This window comes from Myxocyprinus asiaticus, chromosome 16 (genome assembly GCF_019703515.2).
Source record: "Myxocyprinus asiaticus isolate MX2 ecotype Aquarium Trade chromosome 16, UBuf_Myxa_2, whole genome shotgun sequence".
NCBI lineage: Eukaryota > Metazoa > Chordata > Actinopteri > Cypriniformes > Catostomidae > Myxocyprinus > Myxocyprinus asiaticus.
In genome coordinates, this window is record NC_059359.1 from 28,008,739 (window position 1) to 28,035,131 (window position 26,393).

At 39.4% G+C, this 26,393-nt stretch overlaps 1 protein-coding gene across 1 annotated transcript; it reads left to right on the plus strand.

Annotated features, from left to right (window-relative positions):
- Positions 1 to 531: 531 nt before the first annotated feature.
- LOC127453961 (glycogen synthase kinase-3 beta-like) lies at positions 532 to 26,081 on the plus strand. The gene is made up of 10 exons (XM_051720818.1): positions 532 to 895; positions 9,037 to 9,224; positions 17,075 to 17,158; positions 17,298 to 17,408; positions 17,534 to 17,664; positions 18,479 to 18,683; positions 18,791 to 18,886; positions 19,534 to 19,720; positions 21,230 to 21,307; positions 23,451 to 26,081. Exons 1-10 carry the CDS (start codon positions 721 to 723, stop codon positions 23,516 to 23,518), a joined length of 1,323 nt encoding a protein of 440 aa, XP_051576778.1. The 5' UTR covers positions 532 to 720; the 3' UTR covers positions 23,519 to 26,081.
- The last annotated feature ends 312 nt before the right edge of the window (positions 26,082 to 26,393 follow it).

Below are 26,393 nucleotides of genomic sequence, written 5' to 3' on the forward strand. Positions count from 1 at the left end.
TGTATTGAACAGGTAATTTTCTATTAGGATGTCCTATGGGTCTTTTGCCCTTGATTTAATTTTGGGGACAAATAATTGGAAACAATCTGTATACACCACAGTTTTAATTGAATTTACCTTATTTTAAAAACTGGCGTTTAAATTAACATCAAGTAGTATGTGTTGTGAAGATCGTTAACAAAACAGCTCTTTACAATATTTTGCACTCTCAAACCAAATTTTTGATCTATGAATGACTAGATAGGGCCCATATCATGCACAGCAGATGAATTGATAATGTCATGCAAACAAAAAATATAATGTATAGATGCATTTCTTTACCACAACGAAAAATACTAGTAAAGAATATTCTTCTCCTGAATTGTTTTTGTATCATAGGCTAACAAACAATTATATACAACATAACACATAACACTGTCGAATTAATGCGTTGTTTTATTTTATCATCATGGGGTTGTGTAATGAACAGATTTTTATGCTGCAAGATCATGTGAAAGCGTTGTTGAACTACATTACCCAGAAAACAATGCGCGCAGAGCGTCAGCTCCAATTGCCAGCCACACAGAAGAAAGAGGAGGTGCACAATCTTAACGATACTAGAGTTCAGTAATCTTTATTTTTTTTTAACAATTATTGTTGTTTAAATTAACGTATCCACTACGCACCTGGGCCAGTCTACCAGCACACTTTACACCCGCTCTGGCACACTCGCAACCCGAAATGAGTGGCAGCGGGCGGCCCAGGACTAGCTCGTTTGCTGAGCCTCCGGGGGTTCCGGGAGCCGCTGCAGCCACCGTCGGATCAGCCGTCGCCGGTGGAAGCTCTTCAGGAAAGTCCGGAGGCGCGCAGGCCTCAGGCGGGAGTTCGTCTGGTTTCGGAAACTTAAAGCTGGGCAGTGAGTATCATTCAATGGCATATCACGAAAATCAGAACGAATGTGATATTAGTAAACTAGTAAATCCATAAGTGCTGGACCTTGTAGTATGTTATTCATTCATTTTTGTGACTATTTTGCCATGATCACGTTAACCTACTTTAGGCGGCTAGCTGGCTAAGCTAACAGGAGCTTGTTTTTGTAGACGGATCAAGGGCTTTGGTTGCGCTAACTACATTAGCTCGACAATCCTGCATGAGAACAGTGTATCGCGTTCAAGTCTTTATAAGAGTGTATTGTGCCCTGATTTGAAATATGATTTGAGGCTGGCTGGGTGTTTAGATGTCGTTGTATACCTGAAGATATTATTTGCTAACAAAGCTCAGTTAGCCCTGTCGGGAACATCTCACAGATTTTGTCTTCAATTCTGCATATGCCTTCAGTAATTTACTTATTTACGACTCTTGATAGATTTAACCTCATCATACGTCTCCTAAATTGTTCTTAGACTGTACGAGTTAAACGTTAAGAGGGCCAAAGTGTTATTACCCCAGAATCTATGTAATTTAGAAGGCAAAATCTGAGAATAAAAAATAACTACATATCATGAATACATTGAAAAACGACCCCCATCTTAATTGTACAATCTTATTAATTTGATTAAAATCATACTGTGTCATATCAAAGACAATTTATACAATTTAGATTTGTGGCTTGTGTACTACTTTGAAAATTAGTGGTTTCCCCAGAGGCATAAACCTCTTTATTTGGTGCTCTATAAATTATTCCCAGTGGTTTTGCTCGCTGCCAGAGGATTGCATCTGCAGTGGAGCTGACTGCTAGATTTCCATGTGTATTGTTGATGGGGTGTTATTACTAGGAATGAGGTGATTCAGTGGGTGGAATAATATGCCTCTAAAAAAAAACTTGAAACAGTAGTTACTGAATGGTTTATTCAATAGACATTGATTCAGTATTACATAATGTCCATTTGGCCAATCACAAAATGACTGCATACTGACATTATAATGTTGAGATTTGGCATAATTGATGTTGACTTATTTAGGTGGCCAGTGGTCATAATAATTGGACACTAACCTGCATGTCCCACTAAAAATATTGCTGTTATCATGAAAATTACACGATATATCAGCAACTGGTCTCTGCCATGCATCTCAACTGCTGTCTGCTTTACGTTAATAATTGTTGATTATTTAAGAAGACAAAACACTTTATTTTGATGAATCTTTGTCAATTCCTCAGAATCTAAACTGACAACAATTGACAGGCAAAACATCACCCTTGAGCTCTATCTATTTCCAGGTATTCCATGTCTGTTCTTGACCACATGTGGAAATACAGATTTTTGCTTTCTCATCTTTCTACGCCTTTGTTTAAACAGCTACCAAGTTAAACAGCCTGGGGGGGGGGTTCTTTTTTTTTCCTCCCAATTTGGAATGCCCAATTCCCAATGTGCTTTTTAAGTCCTTGTGGTCGCGTAGTGACTCGCCTCAGTTTGAGTGGCCGAGGACGAATCTCAGTTGCCTCCACATCTGAGACCATCAACCCGCGCATCTTATCACGTGGCTTGTTGATCGCGTTGCCACAGAAACATAGCGCGTGCGGAGGCTTCACGCCATCCACCGCAGCATCCATGCTCAACTCACCACGCGCCCCACCGAGAACAAACCACATTATAGCAACCACGAGGAGGTTACCCCATGTGACTACCCTCCATAGAAACCGGGCCAATTTGGTTGCTTAGGAGACCTGGCTGGACAGCCTGCTGTTTCTAGAGATAATCTCTGCTCCTTGTTCTGTTGGGGTTGGACACACATCTAATCATGGGTGTTTCTATTGGCTACTATTAACACCACACTGTGTGCTAACTCTAGCGCTTGTCGGAATAAGAGGCATAACGTGATGAAAAATAGGGCATGAATGGGTTCTGAAAGATTTAACCATTGTAAAACATGTGTTGGGTGGTTTGCTTTGAGACTTAATATTTGTCATGTCTTTAAATTGGGATGCACCGATCGATCAGCCACAGATGTAGATTGGGTGATCTTCACCTTAAATCTGTGATCGTGATCAGCCGATCGTGCCTAGATTTAGGGTCAATCTTTTTTTATTGTAGCACACATGAAATAACACACATACTGCTACTCTAATGAATATAAACACACAAGCGATGTTCTTACAGGTTTTTGAAGAGTGTGCATATGTGTGAACAGACCAGATAACCAACGTCATAGGACTGAGTCCAACAACAAGTCAACACCGTGGAAAGAATTCAACATTTCTGGTAGTACAGTGGGAAAAGTACATACAATATAAACTATACCCATTTATACACACCAATGTAAAATATCGACTGTCCCTCACGTTCGCGTAAATGCGCTCGTACACTGGAAGAATCCCGGAGTTTTGTGTAAGAGGGAAATCCCACGATTGCAGCGCAATTCTGCTTCAGTTCGCAATGAAAATTTAAGGAAACAACAACTCTGGGATATCTGGAAATAAAGTGAAGCAACAGAGAATGAAATAGCGAAGTCTTCCTCAGATGCCATGCTTGTTATTTACACAAGATGCACGGGGGAAATTATGTTGCTGTGTAGAAAGCTGCTTACTGACCGAGCCACATGCATACGAGAGTAAAAAATATGTCACACATAAAGTGCATGTAAACATGAACACTATCTCGCAATAAGCCGCTTTCTGGTGTCCATGTAAATGTAGTCACAGAGGACAAAGGTACTGCAAATGGATGTAAAAACAAATTTAACAACAAATAAACATGCAAATATAAATCTGATTATACTTGATGTAATGTTTGTTGCGACAGATGGTGTGTGAGGCTATGGAGATGGTTTGAGCAATTATGAACGCTCTCGGCGTCAAACATGCGCGCTCTCTATCTCTCATCAGTCACTCATCCCAGCACTATTTTGTGAGAACACAGATTTAAATCAGAGATGTACATATGTTTGGTGCAATACCACCAAATACAGCAATAAGAGTTTAACCTTTAATAACGGCACCACGTCTTCACGCAGTTGCTTAATGTTGATTTGCGTTACAACGAATTGCCAAAGACGGTAATCACATCATAGATATTAATGATTTCTCATTGGAGCTCTAATGGTGTTTACTGGTTGCTAGTATGTCCCAATGGACTGTGAAAATGGAACTCAGCTCAATTCAAATGAATGTAAACATTTCACAGTGAATGTAAATTGAATGTAATTTTGCAGTGTTAGGCATTAACATATAACTGAAGCATATAACTTGCAAAAGTGTGTCAAATTGTACTTTTAAAATTAATATTGGTGATCTGTATCGAACTCAAATTTCCTGATCATTGCACCACTGCCTTTAAAATATAAAGGTCTCTGAACTAGAGTTGTAAAATTTCTGTCATGGTCTATTTTTATCCGTCATACTTGTTTTCATTTCATAAGTGCTAGGGCTACATTCAGGGGCATAGCATCCATTATAATGATATACACATGACAGTGGATATATAATAATTTTTGACTCCCTAAGAAATTGTGGTGAAACCTAGAAGTTTTAGGCTGAAAGTTTTACCTTTAAATCAACCGCTGGCTAAAAAGAGATTTTTAAACTTTGCTGGCTATGTGCAGCTTTAAAAGGAAATTATAAGGGTGTGAATCTTTGGGTTGTAAACGAATCGATTCATTCGTTTTCGATTCAAAATGTAGTTTTGAAAATTCCATTCAATTCACAATAAAATTTGATTAATGATTCGATTCTGAATTTCTTCAAATGCATTTACAGGATTCTTAAAATACTCCTAATGTGTCTTAGACAAGAAAAAGAAAGACAAAAGACTTAATATAGACTTAATATAAAAGACTTTACTGCACCAAAAGCAGCTTGAAAGAAAACACATTAAATACAAGAACATACAGGCATCTTGGAATACAACAGAGTGCTAAAATATTTGAGCCAAGCTTAACCAAAAAAGTATTCCATATTTTACTATAAAAATTCCATGATTTTTTTAAAAGTTTGTTAATTTGCATGACTTTTCCAGGCCTGGAAAGCACTATCAGGGACATTTTTAAATTTCCTGATATTTCCAGGTTTTCCATGACCATGGGAACTCTGAATCAGTAAAACAGTCCAAATCAATAAAGTAACATCATATGACTACATTCAGTTTACTCAAGGCTTTATATACAAATAGGGAAAGAGAAAAGCAATATCGACAATGACTTCAACTTATTTGTTTTCTGCATGCAAAGTCCCTAACTAAACAATGATACCAGTAAAATGGCACTTTATCTTATAGAAAAAAATGTTTCATCGCAATGACAGCATTTTATTTCAGTACTGGCCACGCAAAGGCTGCACTTTAAAACGTAGGCAACTGACTTGCTGCCTAATCAGTTAATGGCTTAACCGATAGTGTTTTGGGTGAATGGAACTCTTAAAGAAACTGGTCTCAGTACAGTTTGAAAAGCACCGTATTTTCATCCTACCTCCGTTGGCAGCATTTTCCGGTTTTTGGACACAGTCAATGAGCTGGCAGCTATACAAAGCTTTGAGCGCATTTCACTCGAGACAAGAGCGCAAGCTGTCAATTCTTCATGTGATTCTCAGTGGCCATTCTGAGGAGAGATCAGACACAAGGTGTTTGAAAGCTGCTCAGAAAAATTTTCAGTGAGAGTTAAGGACTGAACTGAGAGCTGGATCCCGTGAAGGGCGACAGAAGAGTGCAGTGCGCACCTGTGATAGTAGAGCTATGAGGGCATGCACCTAGGGAATGACTCCACACAGGTCTCCATTAAAATACACTTGTAGCCTAATTTATTAAATATTTATATATTTAAAAATATTGTACACTGTTTTGTCAAATCGCGATTCATCCGATTTTTAGCACTTTAAATAGATTATTGACCAACACTAACGATTCTCGATTCAAAAATCATATTTCGAGATCGATGCATATAGATCAGCAGCATAAGTAAGCGATGCATCGAGAAAACGAGTGAATCGGTACATCCCTAGGAAATAACCATCCGGTCGGAAATTTTGAAAAAAAAAAAAAATGCTTACTCGCATGCACAATAGGGCTGAACTTAGGGGTGGGCGTTATGACCAAAATCTTATCACGATATGAGTGATTAACATCGTGCGACACATTTAGCAGATTACATTTTTATAATCTGTGTCAGCTTTTGTAAACCTACAACACAGATGTCACACCTGTTTTAATAACAAGCTCCCCTTGTTCTTTTTTTCTTGACTTTTCTATTAATCATATCAGCAATAATTCATCAAATGATGAAGTACAGATGTGCTGTGTAGTCAAGCGAACCTCTGCATGTTAAAGAGATGATTCAGATGTCTGGATCATAGTGAAATCAGCCCGCAAAATCAGAGTTGCAAAGAATCAGCAACGAGTTTGTTGCCGTGTTTGGGCCGTTGCTTGATCTGCATAATTCCTTTAGTGAATCTGCTGCTAAATCAACACGCAATTTTACCGGCTGCAACTCATTCCCCACTCAAGGCAGGTGTCAGTCTCACGTGAAGCATGAGCTGTACTCTTGGAGATTTACATATAATATATATATATATATACACACACGATATAGCAAAATCTTTATCGGTTGACACTTTATATCGTTGCCATGATATATCGTCATATAGCCCAGCCCTAGCTGAACTTTATATTAGGTGTCTTTAACTACTATGTACTTACATTAAAATACAGAGAAACAATGTACTTGTGTAACTACATGTTGTTCTGCAAAATTCTCACAAGATTCATTTTTGCTGCTACTGAGGATGAAGTACGGGTAGGTTTAGATTAGGGTTTAAGGTACTGCTACTGAGGATGAGGTACGGGTTAGGTTTAGGGGAAAGGTTAACAGTGTAACTACAGATGTAATTCAATTCAGGTACTTTAAATGTAAGTACAATGCAACAACACGTATGTGCATAATTATTATATTGTATCAAATGAATAAGTATATAGTAGTTAAAGCACCTAATATAAAGTGTCAGTCAACTCTACTACAGATTGAACAGTCTTCCACCAAAATAAACGCTTAAGGGTTTAACCAGACCACATAGCCATGCCACATACAGATTAAAAAAGATTTCAAAAATGGTACTCTTTAATATTAATATGGTACTGTTTAGGGCTGGGCGATGTGACGATCTAATCGGATATCGACGATGTCTTACAAAGATCCCGATGCCGATTGCGAACAGATGATTATCGACAATTTTGGGAAATGGCAAAACCATGGATCTGGGAAGTCGGCAAATATATTAAACAGTGGCCAGGGTATGAAAATAGCACCCGCCACCCGCAAAATACGACGAGGCTGATTTCATGCACAGGTAATTTTGCTCATCTACAGGCAGGCGACCTGTAAGATGTCTCAGAGTGACATATGACAAGAAATGCTGTTAGACACAAAAACATTCGCTTGAAGAAATACTTTATTTTTTATATAATATATATATTTTTTTTCATTTGGAATGCCCAATTCCCAATGTGCTCTAAGTCCTCGTGGTGGCATAGTGACTCGCCTCAATCTGGGTGGTGGAGGACGAATCTCAGTTGCCTCTGCGTCTGAGACAGTCAATCTGCGCATCTTATCATGTGGCTTGTTGTTAGTGCGTTTGGAGGCTTCACGCTATTCTCCGTGGCATCCACGCACAACTCGCCACATGCCTCACCGAGAGCGAGAACCACATTATAGGGACCACGAGAAGGTTACCCCATGTGACTACCCACCCTAGCAACGGGGCTAATTTGGTTGCTTAGGAGACCTGGCTGGAGTCGCTCAGCATGCCCTGGATTCGAACTTGTGACTCCAGGGGTGTTAGTCAGCGTCTTTACTCGACTTTATTATATTTATAAGAACAGACAACAGAAAAGCCATCAATGCTCGTGTCTGATTCACTGTTTGTTCAGAGGCGTGCAGCACGAGCCTGTCATGTGGAACAAGTGCATGTAAAGAGTTTTCACTCTTTTTTTTTTTTTCTCTGTTTCATTCATCTGAAAACTATTTGCAGGAATAATGTCTTCTATGATAATGCTGCAAATTATCTCCGATAATATAGGGAGGTGCTGTGAGTTTAATGCACTTTATTTCCTTGTGGTCCAAGAGATGATCCAGGTGTCTGGATCATAGTGACACTGCCCCGCAGAGTGTGTCAGTCAGATCACAGTGGACTTCTGCATCCTCCGCTGTAGATTGCTCAGAACCGGCCCTCAGAATCAGAATTGCAAAGAATCAGCCACGAGTTTGTGGGCACATTTGTGCTGTTGCCTGATCTGCATATTTCCTTTAGTGAATCTGCCATTAAACCAGCATGGACAAATAACCGTCAAATTCATTCCCCGCTCAAGCCTGGTTTCAGTTTCACGTGAAGCTTGCCCACTGATAGATACGGTCACGCTGTGCACATATATATTTACATATCGCAATATACACGATATAGCAAAATCTCTGTCGATTGACACTTTATATCATCACCACGACATATCACCCAGCCCTAATACCAGGCAATAAACAGGGCACTTACACACACATACAGCTGAAGAGTGAGAGAGAGCGAGCGAGCGAGAGAGAGTGAAGTCAAAACTGATGCACTAGGTTAAAATGGTTTTCTTGTTTCTTTTTTATCTGTCAGATTGACAGATTTTTTGTCAATGTTTTAAAAAAATCTGTGGTTGACAGAGAGAATTTTCGGTTAATGCAACCCCTGCTCTCAACCATGCAAAACTAGTTAAAAACTGCTAAAAATCACACAAGGACAACCAATCCTAGTAGGCTAACCATTAATCATTGATTAAATTGACTCTTTTTTTTATTTTTTTATTTTTTTTTAGGAATTTTCTATTTTAAAATCCTGCATTTGTGATGTTTTTGTTCCGTGAGTGTTAGTAATTTAATTTATCTTTTAAGGATTACAGCAGGGAGGGTGTGATTAATAAGCTACACAGTAATTATGTTATGGTCATAGTGTAAGAGACCACCACAGCATTCATGGAAGCCATATAGGCTAAAACAGGCTCACATGGCCTGGATCTTCGTGATTCTTTCTAGCTAAAGGTCAGATCTGTCAATGAATGGCCTTTTATTTCAAAAGTAACTCTTGTTTTGTTTTGTCTGCAGGGGATAGTGGGAAGGTGACAACGGTAGTAGCCACACCAGGGCAGGGTCCTGACCGCCCTCAAGAAGTCTCATACACAGACATCAAGGTGATCGGCAATGGTTCTTTTGGGGTGGTATACCAAGCTCGACTTATCGATAGCCAGGAGATGGTGGCCATAAAGAAGGTGCTTCAGGATAAGAGGTTTAAGGTAAGATGCATGAAAATAACAAAACCACACACAAACCACCACTGCACTCGCAGTCTGGCTGCTAGCATAAATATTACGCAGTGTATACAGAGTTTTAATTGTGTGTTTTTTTTTTTTATTTTTTTTATTTTTTTACATGCTGTTAATGTATTGCCTCATTTTGGTTTAATGCATTATATTGTTTGTAAGAAGTTCAGTTATATTCTTAGAAGTTCATTGTACAAGGATCTGTTTGTGGCTTCGAATAAAGCCCAGTTCTAATTTTTTGGGCCATTAGACTAGAAAGCTGTATATTGGACAAAAATCTGTGTAGTGCAGGATGATTTTTGCTTTTTTTTTCCTGAAAGAGAAAGACTTCATTTTGGGAACATTTGGCAGTACACTAGCTAGACTACACTAGGTGTCTCAAAGCTAACAGATATGGACTGAAAACCACTAAACTTCCAATTTAGATTTTATGTGTTGTATTGATTTCTTTTAATGTAGGCTCCATTCCAAATGTAAAGATTTTGTTAACTCCTCTTCTGTCCAAAATATAAAATTCTCTGCATCCTGTTTAGATTTGTATAGTAATTTGTAATGGCCAGAAATGTTTGGAGTGTTTGAACCTAGAGGTTTTGTTTCACAATTTGTGTTCACAGTACATGATAATGAACCAGAAGCAACTCACTTGCTTGTTCTCATGCAAAGTATTTGTAGGCTTTAAAGGTGCCCTCAGTAGTTTTTACCTCATTAAAAAAATGTATAGTTATTTTTAAACATATATAATATAAATCATGAGCACTCAAATGAGATGAAGACTCTGTAACCTTATAAAGATCTTTTATTTTACATGGAGAGGGTCCCCCTCATGGTGGCTTCAATGTTATAATCACATGACCAGGTGAATACTACTCTTAATCTCTGTAACCACCCTGTTATTGGACACTTTCTCTCATGGACTACATTAATCATAGCTGACTGTAAATAGTGAATTTACAATGGCATCAGTAACTGAAAACTATTGCATTTGAGGTATGCTGCCTCCAGACCCCTAGGTGTCAGTGTTAGTCCAAGACGACAAAGTATGTTTCTCAATGGTAAGAATGAAGAGTACAGACTTGTGTTCTTATGAAGACCAGTCTTACCAAGCTACGAACTCTGAAGGACAGGAGGACGTAGAACACATCTATTGCGAGCTTTGAGTGTGCTGCGATCTTTCTGTTTCACAGTTGACCGTCGCAGCACATTTGTAGCCAGCGAAAGAACTACTGACATTATCACACTCCAGTGAGGTTTTGTAGGACTCGTTGAAAGAAGAAAGACTGTTAGCACTAGTTTCCTCCATGTGTTTATTACTTTATTAAAATGATGCCCAACAAAACAACAAATGTTGTTTTCCCGAGCCGTCAGACTTTCACGAGCTTAAAGCAGAAAACTCTTGAGGGAAAACATAATAATTGTCCTTTATCTGCCACCGTAGTGCCGCTATGTCTTCTGGGACTTCAAATGGCTTCTTTCGCACAAGTCACATCCAATGCACCCTCGATATTCAGCCTGATCAAGAACACATCCGGTACTGTTATGCATTCTCAGTACTTGTGTTCTTGAGTATTGGAATTAAAATTCGGCAATGGATAATGTCATCGAACTAGTCCATGAGATTGTAAGAACACAAAAGAACGCACATTTGGGAACTTATTGAGTGCACCTTTAAAGCTAACTGTACTTGTGATTCAGTGGCTACGTTCACACAGCAGCTAATTGTGACCCAAATCAGATTTTCTGCTCAAATCAGATGTTTTTGTACGGTTGTTCACACAACATTTTAAATGTAGCCCATATCAGACAATAGTCTGAACAGCCGATACTCGTTAACTGACCCGCATGCGTATAACACTCCCTGAGCATGCATATAACAAACCCAGACATGTTCATTATTTTAATATGTATAATTAATTAACATATTAAAATGGTTAATAGCAGTTTTTTGTTTTGTTTTTTTACCCGAATAGGACACTTAATGACTCTTTAATAAAATATCAACTAGTGATGAAAGACCAGATGGGTAAAGTTATTTAAAATAAGTCATTTGCAGTCGTATGGTGGAATTTAATTACCACTGAAGCTCAATGATTTAATATTATGAGCAAGATAAAATAAAATCGAAGGACAGCAGGAAAAACGGCATTATATATACTGTATGTAAAGTAAGAGTTGTTATCTGTCATTTTTTCAGATTTCGTTTGACATGCTTGCATTCACGTTTTGATACAGTTTGAGAAATATAGAAACTTTCTGCACGAGTGACTTGAGCAAAGAGCTTCGTTACATAGGCTAAATCTACCTCTGCTCTTTTCTTGCATGTTTTACTATGTGAAATTCAAACAAAATGCTGAACCCAACTGGTGAAGCCTACAATTTTCTTGTGTTAAAAAGGAACTCAATGCATTAACTAGAAAGATATGTCTTGAAATTAAACGTTTTAAAACATATTACTCAGTCATGTGTGACAAATGTTGAGTTAAATTGATGTAAAAAATCACATTAAATCTGACCTGGCTTTTCATACTGAAGGCACATTGGAAAAAAATCAGATTCATGTCCGATTTATTTCCACACATGAAAGTGTCCCAGATCGGATTTGAAAATGTCAGATTCAAAGTGCTTTTGGGTGTTCACATGGTCATCCAATAGGGATGGGACAATATGGTTGTCTCACGATTCGGTTCAATATACGATATGAGGTTCACGATTCGATATAATATCGATTCAAAATAATAACACTTCGATTACAAAATATTACAGAATTTTTTTAATTTCTGAAAAAATATTTGAGCAAAATGCACATTATAGTTTCTCATCAAAATAAAGTTTTTTTTAATACACAATAAAACATTTTAAATAATAAGAGTTGCTCATATACCTCTTTAAGAAAAGATCATAAACAAATAAGCTTTCAAAAATAGTGGGGTACATTCAGGCTGATCAGGTGCAGAACAAGAACTGAACAAAACCTGTCCTGAAAAAAATGTGAGTGCATATTTATTTTTTAATAATTTGTCATCATTATTATAATACAAATTTAACTTTGTAAAAATACAAATTCTACATTTATATTAATATTATATCATAAAATTGTATATATAATAATGATATGAGCTATCACAGTTTGAAATAATGTGTACAATTTATATGTAATAACATTGAGTTTACATTCATTTGTATAAGAAACGCTAAAAAGGTACTGTCACTTTGGGGCCTGGATAGCTCAGCAAGCAAAGACGCTGACTACCTCCCCTGCAGCTGTAAGTTTGAATCCAGGGTGTGCTGAGTGACTCCAGCAAGGCTTCCAAAGCAACCAGTTGGCCTGGTTGCAAGGATGAGTCACATTGGTTACCTTCCTCGTGGTCGCCATAAGGTGGTTCTTGCTCTCGGTGGGGCACGTGGTGAGTTGTGCGCGGATGCCGCGGTGAATAACGTGAGCCTCCACACGCGCTATGTCTCCACAGTAACACGCTCGGCAACTGAGATTCGTCCTCCGCCACCCGGATCGAGGCGAGTCAATGCGCCACCATGAGGAATTGGTGCACATTGGGAATTGGGCATGCCTAATTGGGGAGAAAAGGGGAGGGGAAAAAAAAGGTACTGTAAGTTCAACGAGCGCCTCGCAGTTTTCTGGTGCAGCAAACATTAACCTGAATCTCTCAGTTTCTTATCTGACTGTAAAGAACAGAAAGGATATTAAGACACATTATTCAATGAAAGTGGAGTGCGCCCTATCTTCAGTGAACACATATTACACTGGGGAAACGATCCGCTTTAATTTCAAGCACTTTTCATCAAAGTAAGGCGATTTTTCCAGGTATTCCAGTACTTAAAGTTCTAAAGGCTAAATTCAAGCACTTTAAAGACCTTGTGTGAACCCCATAGTAGTTTAGATAAAAAGCCCAGTTGGGGTAAAATCAAGTGAAAGAGAGATTGTGATGTTTGACTGGTTATTTCATTTGACCACATAGACAGAAAACAATGCTGCAAATATTGAAATATCGAGTTATGCCACAATATGGTTTGCGATATTGAAATTCGAGATATTGCCCCATCCCTATCATCCAATTAACAGATCTGTCGCATGCGAGTGAAAAAATCAGATTTATGCCACATTCAGCTGCGGTGTTTACGTAGCCAATTTGTGTGGAGAGGTCATGCATTGTGAACTGCTCTGAGATCACTGAAATGCAACAAGTTTGGAAAATACAGCATAATGAGACCCTCTTGCTCTTGTGCTGGGATTATGTTGTAGACTACAGACAAAACAGAGATTGTCCCTCTTGAAGTTGGTAGCGCATGCAAATGTCATGTATTGTGTAGTAGAGATGATGATGAGGCGAGAGGCGATGGATCAATATACAGGCTTTTAATGAAGGTGAAGCTGATGAAGATAACAAACAACGTGGAGTACCATAAACCAAATCAACAAACTAACGCAAGTATTAACAAGCTCTGCGAGCTGAAAGCGCGGATCTCTTTCCAACGAGAGACGAGGGACTGCTGCATTATCTGCCTTACAGAAACTTGGATGTCTGCGGAGATTCCAGACTCAGCCATTGAACCCGCGGGGTTCTCCGTGCACCGAGCGGACAGAGCGAAAGACCTCTCAGGTAAAAGCAGAGGTGGTGGTGTATGTTTTATGATCAACAAATCCTGGTGTGATCAGAGGAACGTTCATTCTATCAAGTCTTTCTGCTCTCCTTATCTGGAATTTCTCATGCTTCTGTGTCGACCATTCTGGCTACCGAGGGAATTCACAGCGGTCATTATCACAGCTGTGTATATCCCGCCACATGCCGACACAGACCGGGCACTCAAGGATCTGTATGGGAGTATAAGTGAGCAGGAAACCGCACGCCCGGTTCATTGTGACCGGGGACTTTAATAAAGCCAGTTTAAAATCAGTCGCACAAAAATACCACCAGCACATTAGTTTCAATACACGAGGGGACCGGGTTTTGGACCGTGGCTACAAATCCCTCCCCCTCCCACCATTTGGCAAATCGGATCACTCTTCCATTCTACTTCTGCCCGCTTACAGGCAGAAACTGAAACAGGAAGCACCCACCCTCAGAACGATCCAGTGCTGGTCGGACCAATCAGACTCTACGCTACAAGAGTGTTTTGATCACACGGACTGGGAGATGTTCCGGTCCGCCTCTGATGATGACATCGAGCTTTACGCTGATAGCGTAATGTGTTTCATCAAAAAGTGCATGGAGGACATGGTCCCGACCAGAACAATACGGACCTATCCGAACCAGAAACCATGGATAAATAACGATGTTAGCGTGGCACTTAATGTGCGGACCTCCGCTTTTAATTCCGGGAATGCGGAGGAGCATAAACAAGCCAGTTGTGCCCTCCGAAAAACAGCAACAGAACAGCAAAACGCCAGTACAGGAGCAAGATTGAAGGACAGTTTAACACCACCAACTCTAGAAGCATGTGGCAGGGAATTAACATCATCACAGACTTTAAAGGGAATAAACACTCCACCATGAACACCGCTGCCTCTCTCCCGGATGCGCTAAATACATTTTATGCTTGTTTTGAGGGAAATAACACCGCCCTCGTGGATGGAGCTCTCGCGGCCGAAGCTACAGAGGTTAGTTCACTCTCCGTCTCTGCGGATGTAACCCGATCCTTCCGACGGGTGAATATCCGCAAAGCCGCGGGCCCAGACGGCATTCCGGGCAGCGTCATCAGAGCGTGCGTGAACCAGCTGGCTGGTGTTTTTACAGACATTTTCAACCTTTCCCTCTCTTTGTCTGTAGTCCCCACATGCTTTAAAACATCCACCATTGTGCCTGTTCCAAAGCAATCAAAAATAACTTGCTTAAATGACTGGCGTCCTGTTGCTCTGACCCCCATCATCAGCAAATGCTTTGAGAGACTAATCAGAGATTACATCTGCTCTGTGCTGCCTCTCTCTCTTGACCCATTGCAGTTTGCTTACAGCAACAACCTCTCCACTGATGATGCCATTGCATCTACACTACACACTGCTCTCTCCCACCTGTAAAAAAAGAACACTTATGTGAGAATGCTGTTTGTAGACTACAGCTCAGCATTCAACACCATAGTGCCCTCCAAGCTAGATGAGAAACTCCGGGCTCTGGGCTTAAACAGCTCGCTGTGCAGCTGGATCCTGGACTTCCTATCAAGCAGACGCCAGGTGGTTAGAATAGGCAGCAACATCTCATCACTAACCCTCAACACTGGAGCCCCACAGGGCTGTGTTCTCAGCCCACTACTGTATTCCCTGTACACACATGACTGTGTGGCAACACATAGCTCCAATGCCATCATTAAGTTTGCTGATGACACGACGGTGGTAGGTCTGATCACTGACAATGATGAAACAGCCTACAGAGAGGATGTGCACACTCTGACACACTGGTGTCAGGAACACAACCTCTCCCTCAACATCAGTAAGACAAAGGAGCTTGTGGTGGACTTCAGAAGAAAGGACAGAGAACACAGTCCCATCACCATCAATGGAGCACCGGTGGAGAGAGTCAGCAGCTTCAAGTTCCTGGGTGTCCACATCACTGAGGAACTCACATGGTCCATCCACACTGAAGTCGTTGTGAAGAAGGCTCATCAGCGCCTCTTCTTCCTGAGACGACTGAGGAAGTTTGGAATGAACCGCCACATCCTCACACTGTTCTACACCTGCACTGTAGAGAGCATCCTGACTGGCTGCATCTCCGCCTGGTACGGCAATAGCACCGACCACAACCACAAAGCAGTGCAAAGGGTGGTGCGAACTGCCAGACACATCATCGGAGGTGAGCTTCCCTCCCTCCAGGAAATATATACAAGTCGGTGTGTGAAAAAAGCTCGGAGGATCATCAGAGACTCCAGCCACCCGAGCCATGGGCTGTTCTCACTGCTACCATCAGACAGGCGGTATCGCAGCATCAGGACCCGCACCAGCCGACTTCATGACAGCTTCTTCCCCCAAGCAATCAGACTTCTGAACTCTTGATCTCCCACGATCAAAATACATCAGCAATGCACTTTATTACCGTTACTCCTATATCTCACACCGGACTGTCATAAATTATATTATTATTATATTATATTCTCTCTTAACAACTGACTATCAACCGACAGCCTGAATGTCAATACAGTACAATACTGTACATTCTATATATACTACTATATATACTTTTTGTTTATATATTTTTTTTTTATTTTTTTATTGAATGTGTATCTATATAATGCGTATTGTATACTGTACAGTGTATGTTATTATTGGTATATTGTTGTGTGTAATTATGTGAATATTAGACTTTAAATTGTGCTGTGTTAATTTGATGTTATTGTAAATTGGTATATGTCTCATCACTGTCACGACTGCTATGTTGATCGGAACTGCACCCAAGAATTTCACACACCATTGCACTTGTGTATATGGCTGTGTGGCAAGGTGATTTGATTTTTGATTTGATTACACGGACGAGAACTGACAAAGGAAAGAACAAAACTGGAGGGTATTTATACACTGGAGAAACTAATGAGGGAATGGAAGACAGGTGAGGATGATGAGGAAGTGATGAAGGCAATGTACTATGGGAGATGTAGTCCAAGGGAAAACTTCAAAATAAGAGTCCTAGGGAAACGAGGGAGACAGACTGTGACAGCAAACTCTACATTTAATCCTAGCTCTTTAATAATTGTTCAAGGCCATATTGTGATTTCAATTTTAATTCAATTGTGCAGCCCTACATTACACATCTTAATGCTTCAGATAAAAATAAGTTTGATTTCCATGCTTTACTTACTTTCACATGTCATTTCTTTCTCTATAGAACCGTGAGCTACAGATAATGAGGAAGTTGGACCACTGTAATATTGTCAGGCTACGCTACTTCTTTTACTCAAGTGGAGAAAAGGTTGGTGTTCTTTTCTCAATACTTATCAATTATTTTTGCCCATTCTATGCAACTATATTAGTCATTTTGAATAATATAATTGTAGGTTGCTGTCCATGTGACCAAACTAATCTATGTTCTCTCTCTTCAATCTCATCAGAAAGACGAAGTGTATCTAAATCTGGTGCTTGATTTTGTACCAGAAACCGTGTACAGGGTGGCACGCCACTTCAACAAGTCCAAGACTACCATCCCCATTATCTATGTCAAAGTAAGTCTCTGTGTTATGATGACTGCTGCCACTGTGCCCATTCATATGTACACGCACAATAAACGATAACATCTCTTTCTCTCCTCCCCTATCTTGCCCTCCACCCACTGCTCGCTCTCTCTCAGGTATATATGTATCAGTTATTTCGCAGCCTGGCGTATATTCATTCCCAAGGTGTCTGCCACAGAGACATCAAACCTCAGAATCTGCTGGTGGACCCAGACACAGCTGTACTCAAACTGTGTGACTTTGGCAGGTGAGTGTCTGTCAGAGTTAGTGAACTTCAGAGTGTGTAAGGTCCCTGTAGCTCAATTGGTATGGCGCTAGCAACGGCAAGATCATGGGTGCGATTCCCACAGATTCAGTGGCTACTCATGTATATTTTCTGCATGCAGCTTTGTGTGTTAAGGCCAAGGTATACTTCGGTTTTCCAGAAAAAAAAAAAGTATTACCTAGGCTTTAGTTTTGTGTGTGCATGTTTGCACCTGGGCAACTGCAAAAAATTTGCAAAATTACATATTTTTTAAATATGTAAAAACTGTATTCTCAAATAGATGACTTGTTGACTAATTGGGTTTAAGGAGCCTTTGTATAATTAGGCTGGTGCTGGTTCCAGGTTTACCTGACTTCGACCTTAACACATTCTTAATTTTTATATGTAGACCTATTTTTAACTTGACATGTAATTTAAAGTCCCCAGTGTTCATAGCATGAGTCACACACACAACAAAACAGCGCAACTTGCAGCAAATCAGTGGCAGGGCTTTAAAGGAGATTAGTTTATAGATTAAACTTCTTCGAAATAGTCACTGTCCGCACGCCAAGTAATCCACTTTCGCTAAAAACAAATGTTTAAGACAAAGATTGACAACTCTTCAATCCTCATTGCCTATCCCTAGCAACTACGTGGCTAAATTCAAACTATGGGACTTTGACAGGTTTTGGTGTGTAAAAATTTTTTGTGGACCACTACATCAACCCAAATTCCTGGACTTATTTGTTTTTCTGTGAAATATTTTGCAGATTCTTGCACAAACATGTTTGTAACCCCCATCTTTTAATCTCCACAGTGCGAAGCAGTTAGTTCGTGGTGAGCCCAACGTGTCATACATCTGTTCTCGGTATTACCGCGCTCCTGAACTGATATTTGGAGCCACAGATTACACATCCAACATCGATATCTGGTCAGCCGGATGTGTGTTAGCTGAACTGCTGCTGGGGCAGCCCATATTCCCTGGTGACAGTGGTGTGGACCAGCTAGTGGAGATCATCAAGGTGAGTGGAAAACGAGAAAAGCTGTATTTTTATGAGTAGGCATAGACAAAAAGGAAAGAGTGATCTGTTTGTGAGAGTCTTAATTTTTTGGTCTGTCCACTCTGCAGGTTTTGGGGACCCCCACAAGAGAACAGATCCGAGAGATGAACCCCAACTACACAGAGTTTAAATTCCCACAGATCAAAGCACACCCTTGGACAAAAGTAATGCACACCTGTTATTACGCTTGTAGCAATGATGATTCTCACAGAAGCTCAGAAAGAAATAATTTTAGGACTGTGGAGCAGTTTTAAAGTCACTAACATAAACTAAATTAAAACTGGGGCCTGGGTAGTTCAGCAAATAAAGACGCTGTCGCAAGTTCGAATCCAGGGCGTGCTGAGTGACTCCAGTCAGGCTTCCTAAGCAAACAATTGGCCCAGTTGCTAGGGTGGGTAGAGTCACGTTGGGTTAACCTCCTCGTGGTTGCTATAATGTGGTTCTCGTTCTCGGTGGGGCACATGGTGCGTGGATGCCATGGAGAATAGCGTGAAGTCTCCACATGCACTAGGTCTCCGTGGTAACATGCTGAACAAGCCATGTGATAAGATGCACGGATTGACTGTCTCAGACGCGGAGGCAACTGAGATTCATCCTCTGCCACCTGGATGTCACTACACCACCACGAGGATCTAGAGCGAATTGGGCATGCCAAATTGGGGAGAAAATAAATACTATGAAAATGTTTTTCATTAATTCAGTGGAATGCATAATCATCCACAGTTTCAAACTTAAAAACTGATGCAGTAGATGAAAGCCTTTCATGTTTAAAATGGTCGGTTGTGCCATCTCTTTTATGTGTTTGTGTTAGGTGTTTAAGCCGAGGACCCCTCCTGAAGCCATCTCATTGTGTTCTCGTCTGTTGGAGTACACGCCAGTGACTCGGCTCTCACCGCTGGAGGCTTGTGCACATGCCTTCTTTGATGAGCTGCGCCAGCCAAATGCCCGTCTGCCTAATGGCCGAGAACTTCCCCAACTCTTCAACTTCAGCCCTGTGGGTAAGTTGAACTTGGAGAACTGCCACTTCTCCTCAGCTTCAGCCCTGTTGGATAAAAAAAGCTCACATGCTCTCTTTCTTCAGCTTGGTCTCTAAATCTCACATCTTAGAAACTGTAGCAGTTTAGTACACAATCTACTGAGCTGACAAAAGTCTAATGCCTACAGTGCATCTGTCTACATGTCTATAACAGCATTTGAACCAAAATGAAATCCAATTAACCAGTCATACCTGGCATGCAGATAGCTGGTGTGATAGACTCCTCATGTGACATGCAAAATAGACTCGACAAAGTGCACTTTTGTTTTCAGATATTAGCATGTGGCTAAGCTAACAAATCGATATCTATATCTTCATAACATTAATGCAGGCTCACAAAGTGTACTTGGAACATATCCATGCATTTACACTTAGGCCTGCACACACACAGCACAAGCATGTACACACACCTTAGAATTATTGATGGAGTTCGCGCATCCACGAGGAGGTTGCACATCCACCGGCTAAAATACTCTGAAATGAGTTGTATCCACTCCACATCTGTTGTTGCATTTCTGACAGTGATGGTATTAAACATTTTTGCAAAACACTCTTTTCTAGAGTTAATTTTTTCAAACTAACTAACTATAAGAATTGGATAACTTTCCTGAGGTAAATGAGGAGCGCTGATTGGAGAGACACTATATGCAGCACTCCTGTTTATATTGACAGGAGCTGAAGCGGTCTCAATATCGATTCTTAAAACCCAAGATCGATCTTTTACTTATATGAGCAGCTGTCTGTCTGTGATTAGCAAATGGCTGGTAAATGTTGAGATTTCGCTCACCAGTGATGGAGTAATATATTGGCAAAGAAGTTCAGCATCCTTTTACGACGTGTTGAGAGTTGATTTGACTCGTTTTGTGTGTCCAAAAAGAAGATGTTCATTTTCATATCCCTTCTGTTCTTAACAGTCAATTGTTGATCAAAAACAACAAAAAAATAAAGATTTAATTCTAATAACGAATAGCACGGAGGAGGTAAAGAAGCTATTCCAAGTTCTCTTGTTAATATGCACTCATTTTCAGACACTCATTACAGAACTGCTGGTTTTCTTAAGGAGATAGTATTGATTTTTAGCATGTGTTCTACAAATCAGTGTAAATACTTGTAAATAGTAAAAATTATGCATTAAACAATAGACATGCAACAAAACATTGTATTTATGGATATGGATTTGTACGTTTTTAGAAAGCTAAAATGTGACCAAAATGATGAAAAACAAATTAAATATAATTTGTAAAATGACTATTTTTGTAATGTACCCATTAAAAGGTCCCCTGTATAAATTAACAGCATTAGCTGAGAGAGAATTCTCTTTTATATGAAAGAAAAATGGACATTATAACTGAAATACAATCATATGGATTGGAGTCGATTCGAAATCCGAATTGAATCAAATCAGGAAATCTGAAATAATACTCAGCCCTAGTATTGACAACTAACCTCTCTGTCTCTCTCCCCCCTGCAGAGCTGTCTATCCAACCACAGTTGAACTCCATTCTCATTCCTCCCCATGCTCGCTCGCAGACGTCACCTGCTTCACACGGTACTGATCACAATGGCTGAACACACTTACACGCACTCTGCCTTTGATTTACCCTTCCTCTGTCAGCCTGAATGAGTAACAGTGTAGCTATTAACTTGACTTAACTTTTGAGTAGCCTGACAGTACAGTAATACAGCTACAAACAAGCTGAGGCAGTAATCAAACATGCTTAACTAAACTTTCCTCGATCTCCTATGTAGCGTTTGGATGTCCAAATAATTGTAACGGTTTTAAATAACAACACACAAATTGTATTGTTCTTGTATATATTGAATACATCATTCATATATTCACAGTGTAGGTTGGAAAAAGTATGGAAACCCCTAGGCTAATGATTTCAACAAAAGCGAATTAAGATTAGGGAAAGGGTTAGGTTAGGGGCTCCCTGTATCTTCAGTGGCAATTTGGAGCTCACGCCTCTTTTCGGAGCAATGCCTGCAGCTATAACTCTCTCAATTAATGCAGAAAACCAGCTAATTCCAAAGGGTTAACATACTTTTTCTTGACACTGTTTATCATATAGTTATGTATTTAAAATGAAGATTTTCTTAAGTAGCTTCAATATAGTTAGCTCCTATTTGTTAGTAGCCTAAAATGTAGATAATTGCTTTTTTTTTTTTTTTTTTTTAAAGAGATAGTTTTATGGTAGTTTTAGCTACTTTAAAGTGCACTAATTTTTTTCCTCAAAAAGCTGTACTAAAGAAATTATTGTAATTTTGAAACAGATCATGACCACTCACATTAAAATGAAGACTCCAGTCATATCAGTAACTGTTATAAAAGCTATTTTATTCTACATGGAGAGCAGTGGTTTCCCATGCATTTTAAGTCTTGGCCTTCAGTGTGATTCATGCCATTAAGAGAACACTGTTTCACAATTAATAAAACACCCTATGCCTATGGACATCATACATTACATCGCAGCCAAATAACAATACCAATTGACATTTTTAAAACACGTCCACGCACGAAAGCCAAAACCAAGAAGGTCTAATACCAGGAAAAATCTATCTAATAATATTTGCAATCTAAATGTTGCTTGCAATAATTTTTGTTTCGTACGGGTACATGGTTACTTTTCAAAACTTAAACTGACACTGAATGCTCCAGCCAGCCTAATTTACACTTATAGCAACATCAGGAGTTTTCTAGCAATGCAAAAAGCACTTACCAATTTACTCGAAGTGAAAATCAGCCCTTCTTTCCTGTTTACATCTCAGGATTTTAAATCCATAAGGATCCCTTTCTCAATGGCGATAGCGGCAGTGATGACAGCCGAGTCGTCAGCTAGATCTCGTGCTCTTCGCTTTCAAATTACGTACTTTACTTAAAGCGTGATTACGTCACTCAAGGCCAGCTAGAAGGCCTCAACTGGGACATATCCTAAAGACCACACTCACCAAGAACAAATAAATCAATCTGATTGGCTGATGAATCTGACAATATGACTTTAGATGCCTATTCACTTGAACTGCTGAGGGATTCTGTAGAAATTCTGAAGGCTTAACGGGGTGGAGCTCAGACTCACGCACTGCTTCAGAAGCGTTCGGCTTTGGGCATGCGATTTGTGAACCAGTCGTCACGCTTCGCTTGTAACGATCAAGGAGTAAATTCTGATTGGATAAACTATTCTTTGTTTGCTATTCGTTTTTAGATGAATTTGGAGTGGAAAGCGATTGAAAATAAATAGGCAAAAAGGTGAATGAGAATGAAAGGATGAAAACATGTTAAGCCAGCAGAGAAGGCTTTGCTGGCCCTGAGAATTCGCCACTGATCGAGAGGGTCCGCACATGGGGGCTACCATGTTAGATTCACATGACCAGCCAAATACTTCTCGCTATATCTCAGTAATCTTACTGTTATTTGACACTTTCACTCATTGACTAAAGTAATCATGGCTGACTGTGAATTGTGAATTTTTACATTGGCATCAGTAACTGAAAACTATTTCGTATGAATGTTGCTGCATCCAGGCCACTAGTTGTCAGTGTAAGTCTAAGATGACATGAACAAGAACTTACTTAGTGCACCTTTAAGTTACGAGTAGCAAGTTTCATAGTAGCTTCCCCAACACTACTGGATCTCACTCTCTTAAGTGAAGTATTTTAATTCTGTTTGTGTGTGTATATGTGTGTCTCCTCAGAGGGCAGCAGTTCAGACGGTCCAGCACAGTCCAGCTCAGCACCGGGACCCCTGAGCAACAACACCTAAATGTTCCCTTGGCATTACTGCTGTTACCATCCCTCTCTCCTAGTCCCTTCTTTCTCATTCCTCTCTCCTTCCCAACAACAGCTCCAAACAGTCTCTCTTTTACTTTCTCTCACACACACACTCGTCACCTTGTGTTGTGCAGTCATGTTCTCCTGTCATTGTCCAAGTGTGTAATGCCCAAATTCAATCATCAGAGGAGATAATGAGGTTGACTAAATTCAGTATGCCACTCAGCTCATGACTCTTAAGTCTGTTTCTACTGTTCGCTGGTAATTTTCATCAGATTCATTGTCTTTAGGTTTGAAGACTGGGAATGGCTTTTTAGGGCATCACTGCCCCCTAGGGGCAGGAAGAGCACTGCACAGTTACTGCTTTTTCTGCCTCTGTGTAAACCATCCATTTAAGGACATTTTAAACAATTGATATCCAATATTGTGCTAGTTTAATCCTTTAAATTTGTTTTTGCTCTTAAACTTTACATTTTAGCTTTATGCGTTCTTGAACAAAACCAAGGACTGTGTTTTATGAAGCAGTGAGTGTGAGATGTTAGTGTTTGTGAAAACAGACAGAAATGAGCAAAGAATGAGTTATGTCTTAATACTTGTGTATGTCAGCTGGTGTTTTAAGTAATCATTGCACACACCGTTTTGTTTTAATTTCTTTTAAGGAGGTAGTTGCTTAAGCTGAGACAGGGTTATCTGTTTTTTGTTTTTTAGTTTCAAAAAAATACTTGATACTCACTTTTACTCTTATTTTTGTGCATGTGCACATACATAAATATACACAGAGGTCAATTCCATCAGTAGTTGTGTTAGCCATTCTATTTTGTTACAATTCTATATAATGGAATTGTGTATGTGAGTGTGTTTGTGCACATTGCTGTGCCGATGTGTGTATAAGAGTGTTTGTGAACATTCGTAAATCGATAAACCCATACACTTACACAGAGAGATGGATTTCATTCATCCCACTTACAGGTCTGAATCAGAAACCTGTAAACACTGATACTTTTAAAAATGGAGCTGTTTGTTTTGCCCCTCTTCCATCCCTCCTCCTCTTCTCTCATTGCTAATATGTAAATGCCATGTACCTTTTATTTTGTTATTTTTGTTATTGTTATTTGGTTGTCCTTGTAATTAGGTTTTTTCCCTAGTGTAGTAGTGCTGGTAAGAGCAAAAAACCAGCCTTTCTATGCCTCTCTTTCTCTTTCCCTTGTTCTATCCCTTCACCATACAACTGTATATAACATTTCATCCAGCCTCTCCCTGTGTCTAGGGAGAAAGGCAAAACTGAACAAAATTTTGTTTTTAATCTGATATCTCAGTCTCTTACTCTCTCTCCTTGCCCAACTGCCTGCCCTTCCCCTCTCCTCATCAGTGTTCGTTCTGATCCTTTTTATTTATTGTATTGCTGTTTTTTTTTTTTTTTTTTTTTTTTTTTTTTTACAATCTGATGGGGGAGGGGTTTTATGTGTTATGTAATTGGTGTAATGTTAATACCTCAATCTCTGGAATATTGTCTGCTAGAATGTTCTGGAAAGGGCAGGTTCACACTACCACACACAGGCTGCTCGGCCCATCAGTGAAAAGATAACGGTTAAAGGGAGAGAGAGGGAGAGATAAACTATGTTTTTATTTGTTGGTATAAATAATAAACTCATTAATAAAGTTACAAAATCATCTCTGGGGTAAATTGTTTATACTTTGTGGTAGAAATCTACATGTCTATTTAATGACATGTTAATATTACATGAGTTTACAAATACACTTTCAAGATTCTAATATTAAGTGTTGCATGCTGAGGCAATAACCATGATTACTATTTTCTATACTAGGTATTTAGCTTAAACCCTAAGTATGTAAATTTGGCATGTTGCCAGTCCAACAAAGTTTGTGCTTCAGACACGAATGATAACTCATGTCATGTGGCTTGTTGAGGACAGGTATGCTATTACTTTTCCAAGTGATCAAAAATAAGTTGGGGCTAGAATATACTTGGGGTTGGACTCTGCATTTCCTCTTATCAAACCATCTACTGAGTTCAACTATGTGATGAAAGTTACATTGTTTGAGTGTTTTGTCAGGGGGAGACTAAATGCCTGCTGAAATGCTTTCTGGTTACTTGAGTTTCAGGCATTTTTTTGACATGTTTTTGATGCCCCAGTGTGTGGGGGTTAAAAATATAATTGCTTTGTATTCTTAACACATGGTTTCAGAGACTGAAACATCAATGAATGTTTGCTGATTTTCAATCAACCTTAAATGTGCATTTAGACTTATCACAATGCACTAAAAAAGAAAAGTCAATCTGTTGTCTTCTACATGCACTGATTAGGTATTACAGCTTTTAAAATACTTCAGATTAAAGGGTTGAGATGAAAAAAACAAGCACATTGTGTTGATTTGACCTTATAATTGTTATATTTTTGTGGTCTTGCTGACTGCATTCATTTCTATTCATTTTCTGGTTCTACAGTTCCATTTTTCATTTTAAAAAAATAAACCCTAATTGTGTTTTGCCCATGTTAAACTCTCAATGTTAACTACTGTTAGTTTCGATTACAACCCTCTTTATTTTGTGCTTACAATTAAAATATTTTTATTTATTTGTTTTGTATCTGACTAAGGTTGATTTAGCTATATGATGTACACCGGTCTTTACAACTGCTTGACAAACAATACAATTTATGGCCACTATTTCATTTAATCTATTAGACCTTACTTTTTCATTAGAGGAAATGGAAACCTCAGTCCAGAAATGTGATTATTCCATAAGCTGCTGAACCTTCATCTAAGGAATACTAATGGGGTGTTTTTGTTTCACAGGACATGCAGTCAGATGTGTGGTCACCTCTCAACTCTGACTTGCACTTCAA